Genomic DNA, 24,729 nt, shown 5'->3' with positions numbered 1-24,729 from the left:
CAGGTTTTATGCTCCTGGGGGAACTGACTGAGCATGGGAACAGTTAACAATAGGAACATTAACAATGTTCAACAACTACGAAGGCAGACTGCTACATTTCTGCCTCAGAGAATGAGATCAATTAACTAGCTGGCAGGCTGCTACATTTCTGCCTCTAGCCTGCCTCCTGCATAATAAAAAGACCTACCCTTCCACGCCAGCAAGCTGCAGTAACAAGCGAGAGGGACAGAGACAAATATTACCCCCCCCCCCCCCCCGATGGTGATCAACCATGCAGGCACGCACGCACACCCAGCCCCCTCTCCTGCCTCTGAGGCTACTCCAGGCATGCTGAAACATACGCGTTGCCTGGACTGCTGGGGAAGAGGTGCGTCTCCCCCAGCAGATTTTTTTTTTTGCGTTTTTCTGAGTGGGGGGCACTTTTATCAACATCTTAAATACGGAAAACTAATTTATGCTATATGCCTTTAAAAATCTAGAATTCAATTACTTTTTTTTTAAACGTGCAGTGTTTTTCAAAGCTATAATTTATAAACATTAACCTATAAACCAAATATCACTGCTGAAATAAAAATGTCAGCCAGCAACTGCTAACTATTATGAGACAGATGCAATTTGTCTGTAACCTCAAAGATAAAATATAACCGCTTCCATTCATTGCAAATCTTGCCCACAATAACTTTTCAAACTGTGTGGGGGTGGGGGTGAAAAGTAAGTGTAAGTATAACACAATTCACAAAGAAATTTCAGATGAGAGTGCTGGGTGTTGTAGAGCAGTAAGTCTACACACTGACAATTGTTCTTCCTTCTCTCTTCCAGTCACAGTATGCCAATATTTGGATGACTAACATAAAAACAGTGGGGTAAAAACGTATTTTACTTAAAGAAAACTACAAAGACAATTTATTGAATCCTTTTCTTCTATGATCCTCTTCTTTATGTACTGCTGAAGATCATGGAATGGAACAATCAGAGTACTATAAAGGAGCATAGGGTGGGAAGTGCTGATTTGAGTGACTGAGGCACTTTGTAAATAGAACATGAACAAAAAACATTTAATTTTCATATACAAATTAACTTTTTACCATTTTATTTTATCAATTAAAAGATGAACAGTTGACTAATTTAATAAAAAGTTACTGAATTCTCAGATATTATATAGTAACAGTTACCCATTCCGCCACGGTAGCCTGTGGTGCACTCATTGAGCTTGTTCTCTCTTTTAAATCCTTTTGACAGGCAGGATTCAGCGGAAGTTTTATGGCATCAAGGATTAGAACGCTATAAAAGCACTATGCCTGGTTGGCTGTTCAATTCCCAATGATCCCCTGGTTTCTCCTACTACCCTTCCCCCCATCCTGAACGGATGTTCAGGGCCGGCTCCAGGCACCAGCGGAGGAAGCAAATGCCTGGGGCGGCACATGCTAAAGGGCGGCATTCCGTCCATTCTTAGGGCGGCACAGTCCAAGTGGCTTTTTTTTTTTTTGCTTGGGAAGGCAAAAATGGTAGAGCCAGCCCTGCGGATGTTGCAATCTCCTACCCCCCAACACGACTGGTTGGGGGGGGGGGGGGGGGGGAAAGGGGCGTAGAGTTACCCTTCTCATGGGTTCTAAAGTAGAGCTTAGCACCGGCCACAGTCTGGGAACACATTTTAAAGGTATTAAACCCTATCTAATCTATGTGCTCAGTAATATTTGAAAACATGTTAGCTAACTTTAAAACAAAATAAAACAAAAAACCCCAAACATTTCCTTCCTTATAGTCTAAAGAATGCCTATAAGGGTTTATTCACGGAACGGACAGACTGACTATACAGGGAAACAACAAATCTGACTAAAAAACAAACTGCTGACAAATGAACAAGGTAAATAAAATAAACATTTTTGCTAACTTCTGTTATCTTGGGGGCTACCTGTAACTAGTCAATATAGCGTTTTGGGGGCTTTTTTAGACAAATACCATTTTCAAGTTGATGCTGTCCCTTTAGATGTTTTCAAATACATTTTACAACTCTTTGATTTTGGGCTGCGGGATTGGTGTTCACAAATGTGGTAGGAAGATGCTTCTGCAGTGTACTACCCAGATTTTTTTTCTTTTATTGATTTAGAATTTTAAAACAAATTAATACCACCCTCACTCACTTTCACCAGGCTGGAGGAGGGGGTTGGGGTGCGGGAGGAAGTGTAGGCTCTGGGCAGGGGCCGACGGGTTCAGAGTATGGGAGGGGGTTCTGGGCTGAGCCTGGGTCAGGGGATTGGGATGCAGGAGGGGGTGAGGTGTGCGGGCTTTGGGAAAGAGTTGGGTGCAGGAGGGAGCTCTGGGCTGGGGCAGAGTGTTTGGGTGTGGGCTCCGGGCTAGGGTGCAGGGTCTCGGAGGGAGTTTCAGTGCGGGAGAGGACTCTGGGCTGGGGTAGGGAGTTGGGGTGCAGGGTCTGGGAGGGAGTTTGGGTGTAGGAGGGGGCTATGGTGCAGGAGGAGGTGCGAGGTGCTTATCTGCTTGCCCCCTCCCACCGCCGAGGTCGCAAATACTGCCCCCGCAGCTCCCACTGGCCACAGTTTCTGGCCTATGGGAGCTGTGGAGTCGGTGCTGGGCGGGGGAGGGGCAGCGCGTGGAGCGGCCGGCCTCCCCAGCCCAGGGGCTGCAGAGATGTGCTTCTGGGAGCAGCCTGGGGCCAGCCTTAATCCTGCTGTGCCGCCAGACTTTTAGCGGCTAGCAATCAAGATTGACTGGCAGAGGCTCCAGGATCAACTAGTTGATCGCAATCTACCAGTTGGTGACCACTGGAATAGATGATCATGATGTTCCCTTCTAGCCTTAAAGTCTATGAGATTCATAAACATGCAAAAAAGGAATAAATACAATTTTTAAAAGTCATTTATAGGTCATCTTTAAATTATCAAACTATAGACTTGAATCCTGTTTTACATAAAAAATACTTAAAAGAATATATACAGGTACACTACCATCTCCTTTTAAAACTCAGTAGATTTAGTGATCTGATCCTAAACTTTATGTTCATGTTTTAAAGAAATACAATGGAAGGAACAGGAAGAAGTTTTCAGGATTTTGGTACTGCTTGACAAAGTGACTGACAATTTGGCTAAGAAGCTAGTCTTTGTAATGAATAGTCTCTGACCCTGCATTTACAAGATCATTAGCTCCAACACTGAACCAGGGTACAACATAAGGAGCTCATTGTCAGGCTGGTTATCAAGTCTGAAATATTAAACCTCAGCTATTCAAAAGCATCAGGGAAAACAAAAACCCCTATGTAAGACTATTGTATCTACAATGTGGTACTTGTAGAACGACTCCAGCAAACAATAATTACGCCATTTGGTTTGATATGTATTAAATCACAACAAAATATCATCAATAATACAAATCTTCTAGAGACCAAACTGCCCAAGAATGTAAACTTTTCATTTTACATGGCTGTAGAAACAGGTCAGGATATTCAGGATTAAGTCAGTAACAGCAATCTGACAATTTTAGACTGGAACTGAAGCACATCTAGATATCTTTTTGGAAGCTGTACATAATAATAAATAAAAAGGGTGGTGCTTCATTTGATTTTTCAAGATATTTGTGACTATTACACAAAGCAAGAAATAACTTAACTGAAAATTATTTACTAAAACTGATGGTACACAAGTGTTGTAGTGTAAAAATTTTGATCTGATTTCAAGCTTGGTTCCATTATTGTCTGTGAAGTTACACAGTCACTGTATTGCCAAAGCTACTTTATTCCTGACATATAAACTAGATATACACTATTTGGATTTTCACAAAACGTCTGTCAGGGTGTTTCATGAAACCCTACTCTCAAAATTAATTTGAATTCATTTTGATACCAATGTCAAATGGACTGAAAACTGGCTGAAGGACTAAAAAAGCATGGCCCTATCTGCCAAATTTTGTTCTGTTCCATGCATTATGTTTTATACAAATTTAATGTTTGCAAATAATTGGCATGTACTATAAACTGAAGCCTAAGCTGACAGTCAACACACACTGTCCAATCAGAGATGGGAGGAGGACTTGCAGCTGCACAAAACTTGGCAACTGTGGCTGGCAAAGCTGGGTGAGTGCTCAAGATGGAAGCTAAGAGGTAGCTGTGAGTGTGGTTACTGGGGCTGTTGGTACTGCTGTAGGTTGCTGGGAAGATTTAGAGAGTGCTGAGGATGCTGGGGGAAGGATGGGCAGGCTGCAGATATGGGAGCTTGAGGATAATACGTCCCTCATCTTGTGCTGCTGTCCTGCCTTCTCCTTCAATGCCACTGCTAACTCCTCTTAGCTGCCCTTTTCAGGTCCTGATCCAGCAGAGGGAATGGCAAGAGAGGCAGCAGGCAGATGACTACTCAGCAGGTGCCAAATTGACACCAGGTGGCCAAAACATAGGACAGCAGCTCCGATGGATATGCAAGAACCCAGCTAAGAAGAGGGAATGTGTGACAAAACTGAAATGCATGACATTTGGCAGCATGAGGATAATGACAACTAGAGAATATAAGTGGGGTGTGTTTAGCCGGAATATGCACACAACACTAAAATTTTGTAGGAACTGCAAACACCAGTGAGGACAGACAAAATGCACAGGGGCCTATAGCCAAAAATCAAACTTAATTTAATTTGGAAAAATGCAAGCTAATGAACCTGGGGAAATACAAATCAAGTAACAAATTTAATAGATGGCAAATACCTGAAAAGTAGTAGTTCTGAAAGTGGACAGCAAGTTAAGCTGGATTTCGCAATGCAATAGGACAGCACAAAAGGGCAATGTAATCTTGATATACATGTAAAGATTTCACACCACAGAAAAGGGAAGTAATAATTCCATACTATAGGGCTTTGGTGCACAGCTGCCATGGAAATCTGCCTTGATCTCCAAGACCCTCACTACCATAATGATACATATATTGGAGGAAGTCATAAAAGAGCCACCAGAAAGATGACACCTCTGGGAGTTATCATTGTACAAATAAATACATAACTGGAAGACTAATAGATACTAAAAAGAGCATATTTGGACAATGTTGGGGAGGGCTCATATCTGTTAAAAAGTATTTGAAAGGTGCAACTACAAAGGAAGGAGAGGAATTGTTTATTCAAAATGGCATAACTAGGAAAAATGCAGTGGCTGAAATTAACTAGTTAACATAAGTACACATTCATAAGGTAGAATTTGTTTTAGAAGAGCACAAACAGAATACAGAAAACTATGTTAAGAGTATTATAGTTGCATATTTAAAAATAAAGAATGTATATCCTGACCATATTGCACATAGGGAGTATTTTGATTACTGGTTAGAATAGTACAACTTAACTTCTTTAGTGTGTTTAATGCAATTAAGTCCCCCTGCCCCCCAAAATGGAAAGAAAGCTATAAAATACATCAAAGACATTTTTTCATATAGCAAACATTAGTATACACTACTTATAATGCAGTCAAGTTCCTGAAACTTTCATTTTTCCTTTCCTGAAATCTGGAGCTAACATTTGCAAACATAATGTTGAATTAACATAGGATTTGGCATTTAACTGAATTATAGAATCTGGAGTGAGAACTAAAAACAAGCTGTTTTAATTTTGTAAACATAGTACATGGATTTTACTATGTTTACTTCTATTATCTAGATTAAAATACACATCTTCTAGTTCATATGTCTAATAAGCTATGTTCAATATTGTTAAAAAAGAGGAAAAAATAAATTTTGGACAGCACAGGAGTGCATAAACCTTCAGGCTAGGGATGTAAAAGGTTAACTAGTTAACCGGTAGGCATTAGTCCTACAGGTTAACCCGCCTTAACTGTTAACCCTGGGCCGGCCAGCCAGCCAGCTGGTCCAAGTTGTGCGGCCTGCCAGTGCGGGGCAACTCCCAGCTGTGCCACCCGGCCTGAGGGGCCCCAGCTGCACTGGCAGATCGCCTCCAGACGCTTAACCATTTAAACATTTTTAAATGTTTAAACGGTTAACTTTTTAAACAGTATTTACATCTCTACTTCAGGCTGGAGTTTTTTATACAAATCACTATGACCCAGCTTAGGGGAGGCAGCATTTAAAGGTAAACTGCTAAGCTAAAATTTTTTTAAAATATTGTTATGCCACTTGCTGCTCCTTTATAATGTACAGAAGCGACTTCACTTTAAAAAAAGGTTTCCTACTTATTTTTTTCATATTTGAATTATCAACATCCTTAATGGGCACCCTAGAAATACCATAGAAGACTGCATCACCAACCACTCATGCAAGCAATGGAGAACTGGAGTTCAGGTTATAGATCCTGCAAATGTTTATACATGTATATTACTGACTTCAACATTGCTACTCATGAGTCAAGTTATGCACATGGGTGTCTGCAGGATCAGGCCTCGAGTCCTCAACTCATCATGTAGGAATTACAGTTTATTAACTATATTAAAATTTTCCTCCTATGAATTATATCTGTCTGGCATATGAATAGGTACTTACAAACACCTTTCCTTTTTCAGTTTGGATATTTTCAACTGTAATCCTGGAAAGTGAAAAGAAAAAACATGGATTATCTTTTGACTCATTTTAAAACAACTGTATAGCTGAACTATCCTTTCAGTTATGAAAGCTTTAAAAATCATTCATAACATTTAACCACTCCCTTTTCTCTTCTCCACAGGTAATTTATAACTCATTCTAAAATTGGCCCATCGGATAGGAGGCAGCATTGTTGTTTGCAAAGCCCTACTTTGGAAATGGCCTCAGTTTCCATTTTTCCATTCCAGTGGGTTTTAGTCACATGAGGGATGTGATTTATTCAGGTGTATGTGATGCAAAAGTCATTTGGTTCCATGAGTGTTTCCTGGTGTCAATCTCCATGGAAATATGCTTGCCTGCCATCTGTGAAAGAGGAAAAAATGCTGCAACATAACTAGAGGAAGAGGAAAGTAGTGGCTCCTGGTCTAAGAGGGGTAGGGCCTACTTGGACTTTGCCATGATATCTGAATTAGTTCTTGGCTGAGTTCAGGAACAGCTATGAAGATCCCATTATTGGCTATCTCAGGATCCTTAATAAATAACACCTGCTTCCCTTTTAAGTTAATATCGAAATTTCTCCTTTGTAAAAAATATACTTCACCTCTACTATGCTGTAAAAGTAGGGGGTATTGTGTATTATTCATATAAACAATTTCTTGGACTTTGCAGACATGGAGTAGTACACAGTACTAAGTGGATATATAAAGTTGTAGAAAAGATTTCCGACATTAATTTTCAAATATTACAGTATCCGGTCATGTAATTAAGGACAGAATCATGGATACACACAAAGCAGCAACGTTAGGAACCTTAAGCGGTGGTCCCTTAAGTCCACAAGGAGGGCACGCTTCTGGGGCTACTATTGTTCTCCCAGCAATAATGGAGCCATGCTGCTGGGGACTCCTCAGGCTAAAGCTTCCCAGAAAGCCTCTTTAAGATGATTTGAGGAATGATGCACATCATTCTGTGCCTTCCTCACTCTTTTCCTATTCAGTCATCCATGTCCTGCAGAGGATCTGAGACATCTACTCTATGTAGGAGAGGGAAGATTCACACATGTAGGGGACCCTCCAAATGTAACTGTTGGGGATAATCAGATGCTAAGTACATGACAAAGAAAATTAAGAATGGGAAAATAAAACATGTGAAGCCAATGAATAAGGAAATTTCCTCCCCACCCAATGTCTTCTTCAAACATACTACCAAAAAAAAAGACTGACCAGTTTTATTCGGATTTTAAAAAACTTTTGAACTAAAAATACCAGTGCCAGCATGCCATTCACAAAAAAGGATATTCTTTAACGTTATAATCTCATGAAATCCTTATTAAGAAAGTGTTGACGTAGTAACGACATAACATAACATAAAAACGACATAACAAAAACACAAAAATAAAAACTGCGACCTTGCTTGGAGAAGTAGAGGTTGGGATTGTCGAGAAGTTTCCTTCCCCCCCCCCACCTGGAATAGCTGAATAAGAAAGTTTACTTGCTGACATATATGCTAGTCTTTATTCTGGCAAACCTTCCAGTATTCAGGCTTCCACTTGGAAAGTAATAGTCAAGACAAAGATTCACTGAATACACACTATAGACTGTTACAAGATGATGAGGTAACAACGAGATAGAAAATGCATGGAGACTACTTCAAAAGAAAGTTCTTGGGACATAGGTAAAGACTTCTCTTATCTCATAAGCACTCAACACCTGTGAGACTTTATGTTCTGTCACGCAGCACAGAAAGAGGGTTTATTTATTTATTTTTAAAGTGGTTGCTATTCATAAAGTCAATTAGACATCAGCAATTAGAACCCCTATAAAGTGTGCTTTAATCCTAGTCCACACCCATCAGAAGGAATGAGGCTGCACAACAATGTGGCTCCTGTATGAACAGGTAGTCTGTTCAGCAAAGTATTTAAGATTGTAACATTGGCAACCTGAGCCGCCAACTGAAGAGGCAGTGCTCAAAAGGCCAAGTACTATGCTACAAGTAACACTATCTCCCCTCTCACCTGAATTCAGGAAGAACTAAACTGGTTACTTAAAAGGGTTTTTTTAAGTCAAATGACTACAATGAGAAGGCAGGAATCCAGTTTGTTACATTTATCTGAGAGTGTAGAATTACTAACGTTACTCATAATCTCTTCCTTTTTGTCTTTCAGGGTACCAGGAAGCTTTGACCAAACTAATTAATAGGACTATGCTTGTGTTTCCAAAAAAGTTTTATGTTTCCAGTATTCAACATATAGCAAACCAAATATCTGTCTAAAGTGGAAAAAAATCCTCAATTTAATCACAACAACTTAGTTTCTCCTTTCCAGATACCTTCTTGCGAAGCAGGTGGATGATTTGGTGCAGGGCATCTATTGCTGGGATGTTAGACTTTAACTGTTTTAAGGTGTGCAATATGTAGGTGACCATGAATATTTATTAAAGCTCTTCATATGTTTTAAATCTATTTTTAAATCAACATTTAGGTTAATATAAATACACAACATTCAACATTTAAAATGTAATGTTATGAGACTTGTAACTAGGCTACATTATGCATATATGTAATATTTTTCATTAAGGATTGTGACTTATTTATACCTTAATGAATATTTCAATACAGTAGAGTTATCATAGCTACAGGAATTTCAGCATTTTAATTTCTTGACCTATGTATTTAAGTTTTCAGTATTAACATTGCATTAGCATATGGCTTGGCATCTAACTCCACTGTCTGAGAAAAAAAAAATGAAATGGAAATAGTTAAGAGAAACCAGAAAAAAAGTTATAGTATTTCATTCAAATGTATGCGGTTTTACATTCAAACAAATGTATCTGAACTAAAGCTCTTGGAATGTGAAATGCAGTTCTCTCTCTTATGGGACTAGTGTGTTCTGGGGCTTCCATCTGAGGGATTATAGGCTGATTGGGTTATAATTGGCTGATTGGGCTATAATTATATTATGAAGATGCGTGTCCAGAAACAATTGTACTGAGACCACATGTGTCATATGGTGACAATTTCTGATCTTTACTAACATGGACTGTGTTTTAAACAGTGACCTAATAGGGAAAAGGTTCCAAATTCCATTATACATACAGTTTCCTCATAGCACCTTTTTCTTATCCTAAAAAGCCAAGCATTTTAAGTAACAGGATGTAATAGAAAGGAGTGTGGCCCACAATCTTCATCATTGTGGTAAATGCCTTCTCTCTTGCTTTCTCTCATATATTACAGTTACCTTTCCCACATGAGAAAACAGATGATAGCTGAAAACCTTTTGAAGACTTCCATGTGTCTTATGTTATCTTAAAATGACGTATGGAAGACATTCAGTGTAAAGGTTTCAGAATGGTATTCATGGTAGTCTGTATCAGCAAAAACAACGAGAAATTCTTGTGGCACCTTAGAGATTAACAAATGTATTTGGGCATAAGCTTTCGTGGGCTAGAACCCACTTCATCAGATGCATGGAGTGGAAAAATATAGGAGCAGGTATAAACACAGGAAAAGATGTGATTTGCCTTACCAAGTGTGAGGTCAGTCTAACGAGACAATTCAGTTGACAGCAGGATACCAAGGGAGGAAAAATAACTTGAGCCCCTGAACCTATCCTTGTAACAAACCCCGATGCCAACTCTGTCCACATATCTATTCAAGTGACATCATCATAGGACCTAATCACATCAGCCATACCATCAGGGGCTCATTCACCTGCACATCTACCAATGTGATATATGCCATCATGTGCCAGCAATGCCCCTCTGCCATGTACATTGGCCAAACCGGACAGTCTACGCAAAAGAATTAATGGACACAAATCTGACATCAGGAATCAAAATACTCAAAAACCAGTGGGAGAACACTTTAACCTGTCTGGTCATTCAGTGACAGACCTGCGGGTGGCTATATTACAACAGAAAAACTTCAAAAACAGACTCCAACGAGAGACTGCTGAGCTAGAATTGATATGCAAACTAGACACAATCAACTCCGGTTTGAATAAGGACTGGGAATGGCTGAGCCATTACAAACATTGAATCTATCTCCCCTTGTAAGTATTCTCACACTTCTTATCAAACTGTCTGTACTGGGCTAGCTTGATTATCACTTCAAAAGTTTTTTTTTCTCTTAATTAATTGGCCTCTCAGAGTTGGTAAGACAACTCCTACCTGTTTATGCTCTCTGTATGTGTGTATATATATATATCCTCAATATATGTTCCATTCTATATACATCCGAAGAAGTGGGCTGTAGTCCACGAAAGCTTATGCTCTAATAAATTTGTTAGTCTCTAAGGTGCCACAAGTACTCCTGTTCTTCTTTTTACACAATGGAGAGTGCATACACATTTTTTTCTGCAACGTACTAAAAAAAAAAATCCAACGTAACCAATTTAAAGCATTCTAAAAAAATTACAACTTTTATAAAATTTCAGGAGTTATAACTAATGTTAATTTGCAAATCCCTAGAAAGCAGAATTTGTAACAGAAATAACAGTCTTCTGATAGTCAGAACAAGCACACACAAAGTACTTCACTTCTTGAGCAAACACTCCATTTCTCCTAAACATAACCATATGTAATATATTTTTTGCTGACATCTAGATTTGAAACTCATGAATCAATTTTAATTCTTATTTATAGACTTCAGAAACAAGCAAAGTCCAGGCAAGTCTGTGTTTGATGTGTCTTAAATATTCTCTTCTCCCTACCTTTTGAAAAAATTAACTATCCTTCAGGCATGTCTTTGATGTTATCATGGAAGATCTAATTTTACCCAACACTGTGGGACACAGTACCAAAGGGCTAGGCATGAAAAAGTTTGCCTAGTCGCAAAATTACCGCCCAATACACATTTTAAAGAGAACATGCAAATGTATAAAAAAACCAAAACTTTAGAAATATGCACTGAATGTCCCAAATAACTACAGAAAGGGGCATTCAACACTACCCATAAGTCTTAGTTTTTTTGTTTTTCGGGTTCATGTTTAGACATGCCATGGATTGCCAAATCCCACTCTGATGCTCCAACATATGATCTGCTGATGACATCACATCCACTACTGAAACCCGGCTGAAGATTGAATCAAATCAACCAGAGTAAAGACAATATTTTAAGAAATAAACACAATGTTGTAGTTTTTCAGGACATTCTATAAACTTATTTTATCTCGCAGGATACAAACTAAGATTTTTTTTTTTTAAAGTAACCAGAATGCAATTGGTTGGTAAATCTTTTTCTTTTAATTAAAGTCAAATTAATTTCCTTTTAGCGAACAACAAATTAACAAATGTTTTTGACCATGTACACAAACCCTCGAGGTTCAACTTTGCAAGTTGCTGAGTGGAATCAAACATCCCACTGAAATTAGTGGGAGTTATGAGGGCAGCTGCATCTTATAAGATTGGGCCATTAGGTATTTGAAAACTAAGGACTGATCCTGCAATCAGGCCTCCATAGACAGATCCCTGTATGCATTTTTAAATCAGTGAGACTCCACATAGGTGGAACCATCTGCCTACGAGGATCTAATTGCACGACTGGGGCCTACTTTAATTCCTAATAAGTCATCTGCTTCTCTTCCAAAGTGATTTGTATAGTCTTTAATGTAAAACAATGCATTTTTTGAAGTTCAAGACAAATGCTGTTCTAAATCAGTTCAAAAGAACTAATCATGCATTAACAACTATTCATGTGATTTATGGTTTGAGAGACCAGGTTTTAAGTTTGGACCACATATTTTTAGAAAGAGAAAACACACACATGTGAATCGTTTAAAGAAATATGATAAAATATAAAAATTATATGCTGTGATAATTCCTCTCGTTTTTTGATGTTTTTTAATTCTCCCCAATACTCAAGAATACAGATGTACAATGCCTTCTACGAGCCATAATCATGGTACAACCAGTAGCACAAAGGCTGAAAAATATAATGCAAGAATAAATAGCTTCTATTATAAATTTCATTGTGAATATTTAAAACTAGAGGCATTACCACTTGGCATTTTCTCAAGTTAGAACTACTAGTGTTAATATATATATATACACAGTACATTGGTTTTATGTATCTGAAGAGGTAAGAAGGGAAATAAAAAAAAAGGAGGAAAAAAAACACATTGGGCTTGGTAACTTGTTTTTCCTTTAAAAATAGTGACTTTCAACTATGAAGCATTATTAGCAAAATAGCACTGAGTGCCTCCAAAGCAACTGTAACTGTCAGTTCAGGTTAAGTAACTTTACTTGGTAGATTTATGAGCTCATTTATAGAGTTTGATTGCTTAGGTTCCAACCCTGCAAGAATGTTCAGATTTTAAAGCCAAGAGAGACCACTGTGATCATCCAATCTGACCTCCTGCATAACACAAGCCATCGTACTAAGAGAAGTTTTGTACTGGCTCACCTGCAAGATTGGAGCCTTAGGGCTTGTCTATACTTACACGCTGGTTCGGCAGCAGGCAATCGAACTTCTGAGTTCGATTTATCGCGTCTTGTCTGGACGCAATAAATCGAACCCAGAAGTGCTCCCCGTCGACTCCGGTAACCCTGCTCGGCACGAGGAGTATGCGGAGTCAACGGGGGAGCCTGCCTGCCGCGTCTGGATCGCGGTAAGTTCAAACTAAGATACGTCGACTTCAGCTACGTTATTCACATAGCTGAAGTTGCGCACCTTAGTTCGAATTGGGGGGTTAGTGTAGACCAGGCCTTAGAGTTAACTTTTTTACTTCTAAAAACAAGCACAGCCGCTACAAATAGCCTCCTAATCTAACTGTAAACAAAGTTTCTTCATACTAACAGTTACCATTTTACAGGATAGCATAGCACAGGAAGGGACTTCTGGGTCATCAAGTCCAGTCCCCTGCTATCGCAGGCAACCCCTTCATATAATCCTGGTCATATATAAATCAAACTCCATCAACATACAGCATCAGTTGGAATAATTTACCTTGTACTTCTTTATCATGACATTCTTTTAGTTTGGACCACAGATCCTTGAAGATGTCACCAGTAGATTCAGTAGAGCTAGGGCTTCCACAACTTCCTCCAGAAGCATTCATTTTGTCTTTCCCAATGTAACTTTTTTCGCTTATCTTATCTATGGTACTTGTTCACTCTATCTTTTTTAGTTTTAAATTACATGGCTATGAAGTTTGTTTCTGAAGACAGCTGCATGCCTGTAATGACAGATTGACAACATTTACATTTGCATGTATCAGAGTATGACTTGCAGCCATGGATGAAATACAAAGCCCACTGCCTGTCATTGTCAAGTTGTGCTTATTTAATGACAATCATTCACCTTAAAAGCTTGTTAATTTCTAATTATCTTGCCGAAAGCTAAAAACTATTGTATAATAAAAGTTGTTATTTAAAAAAAAAAAAAAGCTACCAAATTCAAATTAGACAACGGATTTTAAGGATCGTTCACTTTTTCCATGTTTGAAAACATTTTAATCTAATTCCTGATTACCAAAATTACCTTATGATTCACACATTTTACAATTTGAAAATGCTCAATACAATTTTGTAAAAGGGACCAACTGGGTAAAAAAAACCCACAGGGTGTGCACATGTATTTCTTTATGCATATAATTCTAGATACAGGCCAAGAATGCTCATTCCTAAAGGAGGAAATCAGATGAAGAGGAACACTAAGGTTTCCCCTGGTAGTTTTCCTCTAAATTCTGCCACCAGTAATGGGATTGTTTCATCACAGAAGAATAGGAGATTAGTCCCAGAACTTGCAGATCCCCCAAAATCCATGAGGATCTTGGGATCCATCAAAGTCACAGGGTCCTGTGTCTCTGCATTGAGTCAGATTCCTCTCAGACTCCAGCAATATGACTCAGATGGAGTCACACTGCAAGGAAATTCCCCACCTACTGCTGCTGCTCCTGCTGCCTTATGAGGGGTTCCACAGTGCAGAGGATCTCCTCCTCAGGTAATCTAAGAGGAAGCATGGTGTTGTGGTGAGGGCACTGCATTGGAACTCAGATCTGGATTAATTCCTGGTGCTGACACAGATGTGTGACATTGGAAAAGCCATGCAATCTGTCCCTCAGTTGTGAAACTGTGGTTAATTATCTTTCCTCTCTCCCAGCCGCTTTATATTGTCAACTTTGGGGGTCAGGGACTGTTTCTTCTTATATGCTTGCACAGTAACTACTCACAATCGGTCCTGATCTTGGTTATTATTGTTCTGTAGTACAAATAATAAATAAGTACATGAATAATCCCCCAGCTCTTTTGAGTTATTCTTAAACAACCATTCTGACTGAGCATGCTGGAGACTGACTTTTAAGACCTGCAGTTGGAAGGGCTCCCTGAGTTTCTGAGGTAAAATGCTAAGTTTCTTCTCATACCCAGCAAGACCTAGGAGTAACCAAGCAGCTGTACTTCCTAACATACAAATCCATGAACTACCTAAACATATTTATTGAGGCTGCAACTTCTCTCACAAACAATAGGAATACCTGGCTCTAAGTCTTTGTTCTATCACATACTTCCTGTATGACTTTGGGCAAGCCACTTAACCTCTCTGTGCCTCACTTCCCCATCACTAAAATCGGATATTAGTATTTCTTTATCTTACAGCAGTGTTTGAGGATAAATACATATAAAAGAGACTATGTGGAGGCTCAAAATGCCCACCTTACAGAAAACAGACATCAGACAGCCCCAAATATGCTTGAATCTGCTTTGGCTCTTGGAGATTGAATTATGTGACTTATTGCACTGGCTATAAGTTTCAAGTTAGCGAAGGTTCTCATATTAAACACAACTCAACAGAAAACAAGTTACCTTTTGGAATTAGGGATAACTACTGGTCACCAACTGAAGTCGTGATAGAAGTCTCCATACATCTTCACAGCTGAAATGCGTCACTTTGAGCCATCATACAATGCTTCTTTGTGGAACCCATTGCCTAATAACATTAGGAATGTCTTTTAGACATTTGTTTTCATTAGCTTTTAAATAGAGCTGCCTGAGAAATCACCTCTCTCTCTATGAGCAGTCAGGACAGTGGAGATCAGATGATGTGCCCTTGCTTACAGACTTAGATTTGAACATCTAGGGTCTGTCATTTTCAGTTGGAGGGCATGTGATTCTACAATTTTCTTCCACTTTTGGGGATTGTCTCTAAGGTTTTCCTCCACAAGTTTCCCACAAAATTTATGTTCAGTGGTACATAATGCTGAAATTAAAAGAAAAAAAAAGTAGTGGAATTGTCCTAAGCTCCATCAGCTTTGTGACCCCAAAACGAGATGCCACTCATGGCAAATGTTCAACACATGATCATGCATACTCTGCTTACTCTCCTGCCTCTAGCAGTCAGTCTTCAGAAACATCCCTGGACAAGGCTGGGCAGCTGCATAAGCACAATGGGCACATAATAAAAATGAACAAAGCTGAGTCTGGATATTAAGAACTGATTCTAAAACAGCCTTCATGGCTCTGAAAAAGAGTTTGAAACACTGAACTGAAGGTATATGAATGCATGACTGCCTCCCAGCAGAGGGAGGAGCAGAAGGAGAAAGCTGCCTGATGCCACCCACTGCTCTAAAGAAGAAAAGGCCTGCTGCTTGGGGTAGGCTTGGATGCCCCACTGTGTTTGCAGAATTGGCTCCCTGGACCTCGCATGTGGTTGGGTTTCAACCCTTTCCTCTAGCCCGTTGGCTTTATAGCTCAAATTGGGATAATACCAATGCTTTTTCTTCCCTAAACACTATCCATTTTGGTATCAAAATGAGAGGTCTTTCCCAGTACACTGCGCAGAATTTTGTAAGATTCTGTCCATCTCTTCTTACATGTTTTCATCAACAGTAGCAGCTACTAGATCGACAATTTAATTACTGTAACTAAGGGTCTGTGTTAACACTTCATTGAGATTAACAGGACAGTTCCTTCACTCAGCTATATTGGTGCTGCTCTCTAGCTGTTACCAACTTTGGGTGCACTAGCTTAAGAAAAGCTCTTGCAGCCAGTAACATTAAGAACACCATGATACTGTTGACACTCCAGACAACTATTAAAAGTGCAGGCAGCCACACAAAAAATTGCCTATACAAGGACTCCCAGAAGTAGATACTTTTGGGGAAAAAACCCTGGAATAGACACAGCCTTACTCTGAGTGCATCCGCTTTAAGGCCACAGGCAAGTTTAGAGCCACCAAAGCTGCCCAGAGAGGACGCATCACTTCTTCTCCGGGCTGAGAGAAGTGGGTCTTTCACAGGAGCCCAAAAGGGACAGCTGCGTTTGCAGCCCGATTTCATCTTCACTTCCTTACAGTGACTGTCACGGTCAGTAACAAACTGGCAGAACAACGGTCTGAGCGGGAGGAGGGAGGGTTGCAGAGTTACAGTGGGGCGGGGGGGCACTGCGGGGCAGGGTTTGCGAGCAGTGGGCATGGGGCAGTATCGAGGGGCTGGGGCTGATTCAGGGACCCCAGGGAGATATTTTGAGCTGGCTGTTGGGGGGAGCGTGTTCTTGTAGGGCGGGACTGGGGAGCCCAGGGTGGCACCTGGGGGCGGTTGTTCGGGGGCCGGCACAGAGGGGCTGTTTCTGGGAAGGAGCCGCCCAGGCCCCGCCTCTCCGCGAGTCTCCCCCAAACCCACTGGCCGCGCGGCAGAGCTGCCCCGCCCGGGTCCCGGCAGCGGCGGCCTCGGGGCGGGCGAGACGCCCTGGCAGCGACACGGTGCCGGGAGCTGCGCGGCTCGCGCTACCAGAGAGGGACGGGGCCGTTACCTGGCGGGGGCTGGTTGGGCTCCGGCGACTCGGCGCACACGGCGGGAAAGAGAAACGCGGGCGGAGCAAAGCGCTGCTCTGCGCCCCCTGCCGGGCGCCTCAGGCGCTGCCCCTGGCCGGAGACTTCTCGCGAGACTCCCCTGCACTCTCGCGAGAATCCCTGGCCCAGGGGGGGTTTGGGGAGTGATAATTAGTGATACTCCGAGGAGCGGCGTGCCGCGCGCGTGCCGCGGGGCAGGCAGCCATAGGGCAAAAAGCAGAACTTCCTTGCCCCAGCCCGTCATCATGGGGTGCAATAGCCTGCAACTGAGTGGTGGGGTCTTGGCACTGGCCTGGAGGGCGCCGCTCATGTTCCCCACAACCTACTTGTTAGAAAGTCCCGGGTCCCAGAGCGCCCCACGCCGGCTTCCGGGTCCCTGTCCCAGTGCGCCCCGCTCCGGCTCCCATCCCCAGAGCGCCCCACGCCGGCTCCCAGCTCCGGCTCCCATCCCCAGAGCGCCCCGCTCCGGGTCCCTGTCCCAGAGCGCCCCACGCGGGCTGTGGATTTCCCCCTGGGTTTGTGAGATCCCCACGTGAGGGGCTCTGCATTCCAGCCCCGCTGGCTTAAAGGAAAACACCATATAGCGAGAGAAGAATCACGGAGCTGGCGGCGCGGGAACCGTCATGAAACCGCAGAACAGGAGCCAGTGCCTAGCTCATGACAGCGCTGAGTGCCGCACGTGTAAATCCATCCCGGTGGGGAAATGAGGGTGTAGTTTGGGAACCTAACCTTAATTGAAAAATGTAATCCACGAGAAAAGGCCCTACCTGAAAAGGGAACAAATTCACCCCGGTGGTATCCAACATCAAAGGCCCCAAGCTTTGGGATTCCCTTCGGCTGCTAGAGCCTTAATCTGTTTCTCATCGGGTCATGGTGCAAAATCCATCTTTTCCTCAGACTTTTGGGGAGGGAAGGGTGCATTGAGGGCTGGGATCTGTATAATGAGGGTTGAGAGCTGTGGTTGGAGAGTATTTTTTCTTTTCCTTCCTGGTTTTGGGGAGGCTGCTGTATTTATGTTTGGTATAGCAGAAGTGCCTAGAGCCCAGGAAAGGTACATGCTTATGTTTTATATAAGGGTATAAACATGTAGGGCCAGATTCTCTTTGTAAACTGTACTGAAGTCTGTTCTACTTATTAACCTCTATTGAGGAGCTAGCCCATAGAACATCTTCACCCAAACTACAGAGAAACACTTATTGAGCCCAAACCTGTTCTCTGCAGGGAAGCAAAACTAAGGGACTTTAATTTGGAAGTTTACGTATGTATAAACTGAAGGATCAGATTCAACTTTCTACTAACTATATTCTTCCTTTTCAGTGCTCCATTGTACACACACAGAAACATCAAGAATGTTGTAGATATGGCATAGTTATGAGCTTGGAAGACATGCCCTTGCTTGGCTATGGGCCAGTCCTACAAACACATGCTATTTTACTCACATTAGTACATGAGTTATATGTTTTAATGTTTACCATATCAGGTCTTACTTGCTATTTCACCGTCCCCTTGTTAGATTATTCAGTTAATCACGTACTTGAATGCTTAAGTCACTAGAACAGTGATACTCAGACCTCAGTTGTTCTGGAACCAAATTAGCCATCAACATTACCCAAAAGAGCCATAGGAGTGTGAATTCATTGTTTCTCTTACTATAGTACTATGTATTCATAATTAAACGGTATGATGCGGGGAAAATTTTATATTTATATAAATGTTTATATATATATATATATATATATATATATATATATATATATAAAATACAGCAAAATGATTGAACAAGTATTATTTTATCAACTACAATGAGTTAATAACATAGTAAAAGCATCTTGATTGGTTAATAACTTCACCAATAACTGTTTTATTGTCATGTGCTGCAAAGAGCTGCAGGAGATACATTAAAGAACCACTTGCAGCTCAGGAGTCTCAGTCTGAGTATCACTGCACTAGAAAGTAAAGATAGAAATAAACTGTTTCTAAATCACAACTAGACCTAAAATATAAAGAAAAGCTTTCTGAAATATGGTCAGATTAGAATCAAAGCAGACTTGTGCATACACTTTATGTTGAAGATTTTACAAATCTCAGTTAGGTACATACCTATAACTAACAAGGGCTTTGGAAATCTTTTTAGCCCATTTTCCTTCTCACTCCTCAATATTGTGTGTTTAATCACTTTTTTAACAAAAATAAACTTGACTTTAGCACATCAGCTAAAGCAGAAGTGCAGTTAGTTACTGTAGAGATTTTTGTGACTTCTGTGTCATCTGAAAACCTAAAATATGCTCCTACATTTTTCTTTTGAAGCCTTCAAGCTTTGAGAGTTCAGGACTAGGAAGACTTGGCTTGCAGCTTCCTCACCCTAAGTTGCTAGGTCAGTAATGCTACCATGAATCAAACTCATGTTTTGGTCTATAAAGCTGCTCTAGGAGAGATTATACACATCACCATGCTTGGACTCAGATTTCTTAGGAGTTAGCTGCTTAGTAAAATTAATTATGTCTTGGTTCTCCTAAGCATGAGAAAACAACTTTTTTCTCACAGGTAGTCAGGTTTCAATGCATCTCAAAGTTTGTGGAAATAGGACACTCCTAGTATATTTGCACAAAACCCTACATCTTAGGACATAAGAATGGCCATATTGGGTCAGACCAAAGGTCCATCCAGCCCAGTATCCTGTCTACCGACAGTGACCAATGCCAGGTGTCCCAGAGGGAGTGAACCTAACAGGTAATGATCAAGTGATTTCTCTCCTGCCATCCATCTCCACCCTCTGACAAACAGAGGCTAGGAACACCATTCCTTACCCATCCTGGCTAATAGCCATTAATCTTATAGTTCAGTTACAGAGTGTGAGCTGTAAAGTTCATCAAAGTTAATTCTGAATTGTAATTTTACTTCCAAATATGTATTTTTAGCTAATGAGCTAATACTGCAATGAGGAATCTAGGTGGTCCAGTAGAAGATTTAAAAATATAAATAAAATAAATTGATCTGCTAAGTTTATGATGAGAAGTATGATATGGTGGTATGCAAAAAGCATTGCAATACACACAGAACAAATCACTACTTTATTAGTATCAGTAATTACAAACACTTCAGCAATTGGGGGGAGGGATAGCTCAGTGGTTTGAGCATTGGCCTGCTAAACCCAGGGTTGTGAGTTCAATCCTTGAGGGGGCCACTTAGGGATCTGGGGCAAAAATCAGTACTTGGTCCTGCTAGTGAAGGCAGGGGGCTGGACTCAATGACCGGTCCCTTCCAGTTCTAGGAGATGGGATATCTCCATTAATTTATTTAATTAATTGTTTTCCCTATAAACTGCATGATCCCAATTCTGTCATTGGTTTTTAAGGCAATGTAACTCCACTGACTTCGTTGGGGTTACTCCTAATTTAAACTGCAGTAATTAATACTAGTATAAGTATAATAGTGTTTGAAAATCATATTACAGTGAACTTTTCCTCTTGTACCTACTTTCCACTAAGGAGTCATTTATTTGAATTTCTGCAGAAAAACCTGACTCATGGTGACAAACTTGGCCACAACTTACTGAGTTACCTGACTAATTAAATGTACTAATGAACTATTGAAAAGTATGCTCTTCCACATTCATTACACTAGATATTTAAGTTTACTAATTGAACTGGAACACCATATCATTCATTTAACAGGAGTAAATATCCACACCTATACAATAAAACTGTGGGAAAAGACTGGCATTGTTGCTGAACAAATTCAAAAGTTTCTGTGGACTCATGGCTCATGGCCAGATTTCAAAGGAACCCTTTACCTGACTCATTAACCTTGGTGTTAGAATACTTATCTAAAAACAACTCTGAAACAGGAGGTGGAGTCTGGTTAAATCAATGTAAGGGTTGCTGTTAGTATGGATTGTTAGTTATCAATTATAGGTTAATATTAACGTCCTTGTTACTGGGTGACCTGGATTATTTACCAGTAATTTTGTCAAGCTATTGATTGAATTACTATTATTGCAGTGCTCTCAGAAGAACAGATAATGAAAAGCCTGTTATTGCACCAGTAGCTTAGGTGCTGCATCAATGTATAGTAGGCATTCTTAGAACATTAAGTGATCCTATAGATCATATACATGGGTGCAATAGGGCTAGGGCAGATAAGCAGGTAACTCAGAATTCTGTGCTTTTATTAGCTTAATTTAGATGCAAAGATTAAAAACAATGTTGAGTTACATATCTTAAAAATCACCTAGAAAATCTACATTTGAATGTTATTTTGCCCTATTATCAAAAGGATGAGGAAAACGCTTCCTTTTTACTCTAAAACACGTGTGTATGCATTTTAGAGCTACTGGCTCAACCGCTCTAGCAAGTGAAATCCCCTATTTATCCACATAACAAGTAAAGTACATTTCTCCCCACTGCATGCCCAGTGTGTTTATGACCTCTCTGAACTCTGGAAGATCCACCTCCCGGGTAAATGTGTAGTTCATTCTCCAAGCCCATTAATTCTTCTGTCTGTTAAGACAGCCAATAAGGATGTCAGTTAGCCTTAGTTGTAATGGTGCTTTTGTAACTAGGTCTTTTGCCACAGAGCACTGGACTGAGATCACCAAACCACCAAGAGATGGAAACACTAGATGACATTTGAACAAACAGACTAGAAACTGGCAATTCCCCGAACCACCCATCCCCTCTGCTGGGGAGCAGATAGAGTTTGCTACAGCTCTGTGGTGCTGAAAACAGTTACTCCTGGTGGGAGGACTAACTCCACCAACACTTGATTCTAGTTCTACTCAGAGGAACATGCCTTAAACCAGCTTCCCCAACCACTTTTGAAGCCAAGTCAGCATCAATTCTTCTCTTCTAGCATAGTGGACAAACATGGAGAGAGAGAAGGCTGAATGGGCTCCCTCGCCAGATTGCTTAGGGTTATCATCATGCCAGTTTAAGGAACATGAACCATAGGACTATGATACTAGCTCTGATAGCTAGCATCACAGTCCTATAGTTAGATAGCACCCAGTTCTGCACATACTGACTACCAATTGTAGAGCTTATTACAGTTATTTCAATGGGACTACTTAAGGTAGTAATAACTACACTTGCTAGAAGGACCAGCTCCATAGTTACTTCCAAAACAAAGGGCAAGTTGACACTACCTCACTTCAGCTGTGCCGCTGTAGTGCATCTGGTGAAGACATGCTATGCCAACGGGAGAGTGCTCTCTTGTCAGCATAATTACTCCACCTCCGCGAGAGGCGGGAGCTATGTCGGAGGGGGAGCATCTCCTGCTGACATAGCGTGGTATGAACCCTGTTTTAGGTCGATGTAACTTACATCGCTCAGGGAGGTGTCGTTTTCACACCCATGAGCGGTGTAAGTTGCATCGACTTAAGCAGTAGGGTAGATCAGCCCTTTAAAAAAATTCTTTTTCCCTACCAGGTTGATCCTCTTCATTTATTACACAGTTATTAATCCTCTGTCTTACCACTGGAGCTTAACTTGGAATATTTGGCAAGCGTGCCTAGTAACAGATTTGGGAATAGTGTATGTTAATATCAGTGACAGATCAGAGAGAGGAACCAAAAGTGCAAAATATCTTATTGTGTAGCTGTTTTAATGGCAGATTTGATTTACTCCAGCTTTGCAAAATCATCATGAACATTTACCATCATCCTTTACTGTGATGAATGAAGGGACTTTAACAGAAAAACAAACAACCCCCCCATGTAATACTTACCTGTCCACCCCACACCCCACACCCCCAAAAAACCCAAACCAAACAAACAAAAAAGTCACTCTGGGTGAGTGGGCAAGTAGTATTTGAAAGTCTGATTTATATAGTTGGAATTTTAAAAATGTACTGTGTTCCAGTCCCCTAGATTTAGAAAACGAAGGGCTACTGGAGTAATTTATAGTCTACAGCGTGTCCCCTGCCAGACTATAGAGTATATTATAAAATAGAGCAAACTCTGGACTTACACTGCTTGACAATATCCCTTTCAATATAGCAGGGCTGCAGGCATATACAAGTAATACACTGCTATGATAAGAACACAATAATAATTATAATACTTTAAACTTCTGTTGTGGTTGTCATCTAAGGATCTGAAAATGCTTGGGAGATTTTAGTTAATTAAGCCTTGGAACAACCCTGGAAAGTATTATCACCTTTATTTAACAGATGGGGAACTTAAACACAAAGAAACAAAGGCTAGATCCTGACGGTAATGTAAGTTGAGCATGCTCAGTACTACACAAAAGGCACTCAGCCCTTCACAAGCTTGGGCCCTGACTTGTCCAAAGTGGCACAAGCAAGCCACTGTCAAAGTTGGAGGCCCAGGAGTCTTAACTCTTATTCCCTCTCTCTCTGATTTTGGTTTGTCTATAGCACCCATCACCATAGTGTGTGTCTACTAGAAAACAATGCCATGTAATTCCCATAAATTAGAATACTGGGTCAAACGCATTTGATCTACCTGTCTGTATACACAAATGCACTTTTCCCAATACTGATACAGGAAACATTTTTGTGAATGAAACTTACCATCTGACACAATAGGTATAATATTTATATTTCCTTTTTTTGGAAAAAAATATTCTTTAAAATATATAGATTGTTAATATTTTACAATTTTCAGCAGCAAAGGACAATCACAGATTTTAGGCCCTAAAAATGAACCAATTTTTCTGAACTGTATTCTTAGTCTCCATGAGAGTGAAAACCCTTTCCTTTTGTTCTTTTCCTTTTCCCCACACTTTGAAGAAAACATCTTGTTTTATCAAGAAGACACAGTGCTGCCAATGAGAAGGTCAGTTCAGCCCGTCATTCACAGCATTTTTATGATGTTCAGGAGGCCTATTTACTGGCATTCTATCAGAGAGTAATAAAGATAACTGTTCACTTTTACATCAATGTGGAATGCCAATATAGTAAGTACTCACTGGGATGAGACTTCCTGTTGTGAGGTTATCTTAAATTCTCCTATACTCTGTATAGATCATCATTCCCACAAGCTGCTCTAAAACATAACCCACTAGGTACAGAATGTTTCTCTACATCTCACAGAAGACCTGTAATTATTTTCTCTAAAGATACACTTTAAGCTTCCTGGGGAGAGGGAAGTGGTTATTGGATTGTTTTCAAAAGTATAGTTACATAGATGACAGGAAGATTCACATTTACTTCAGCTTAAGAGTTATTTGTTCTAACAGGCATGATAAAACCTGTCTTCATTCCTTTCTATTCAGCTCAAGTACTTCTGAGTGCCAGTAGTTAATCAGTTACCAAATTCCATAGCCTTTGTTTTCTATACTATTTTATTCTTATTTGACACTGTACCTGTGAATATATTTAGATTCCAGACACTCACAATTTTCAGGGCTGTATGGATCTGGGGTTCTGATTTGGGCTTTATTCATATTGCAACTGTGAATTACGTATTACACATCAA

At 40.4% G+C, this 24,729-nt stretch overlaps 1 protein-coding gene across 1 annotated transcript in view; it reads right to left on the bottom strand.

The window, feature by feature from the left end:
- Window positions 1-17,358, bottom strand: part of RBBP8 (RB binding protein 8, endonuclease) — a 55,115-nt gene extending 37,757 nt beyond the window's left edge. Inside the window, exons 1-4 of the mRNA XM_034762760.1 lie at window positions 17,252-17,358; window positions 15,308-15,431; window positions 13,452-13,680; window positions 6,474-6,516 (exon numbers count right to left, since the gene is read on the bottom strand). Of these exons, the coding sequence (XP_034618651.1) occupies window positions 6,474-6,516; window positions 13,452-13,563 (155 nt within the window). The 5' untranslated portion in view covers window positions 13,564-13,680; window positions 15,308-15,431; window positions 17,252-17,358. The remainder of the gene's footprint in view (window positions 1-6,473; window positions 6,517-13,451; window positions 13,681-15,307; window positions 15,432-17,251) is intronic.
- Between the last annotated feature and the right edge of the window lie 7,371 nt (window positions 17,359-24,729).

Source organism: Trachemys scripta, chromosome 2 (assembly GCF_013100865.1).
Source record: "Trachemys scripta elegans isolate TJP31775 chromosome 2, CAS_Tse_1.0, whole genome shotgun sequence".
Lineage (NCBI taxonomy): Eukaryota > Metazoa > Chordata > Testudines > Emydidae > Trachemys > Trachemys scripta.
This window is presented reverse-complemented; position numbering and strand designations above follow the sequence as displayed.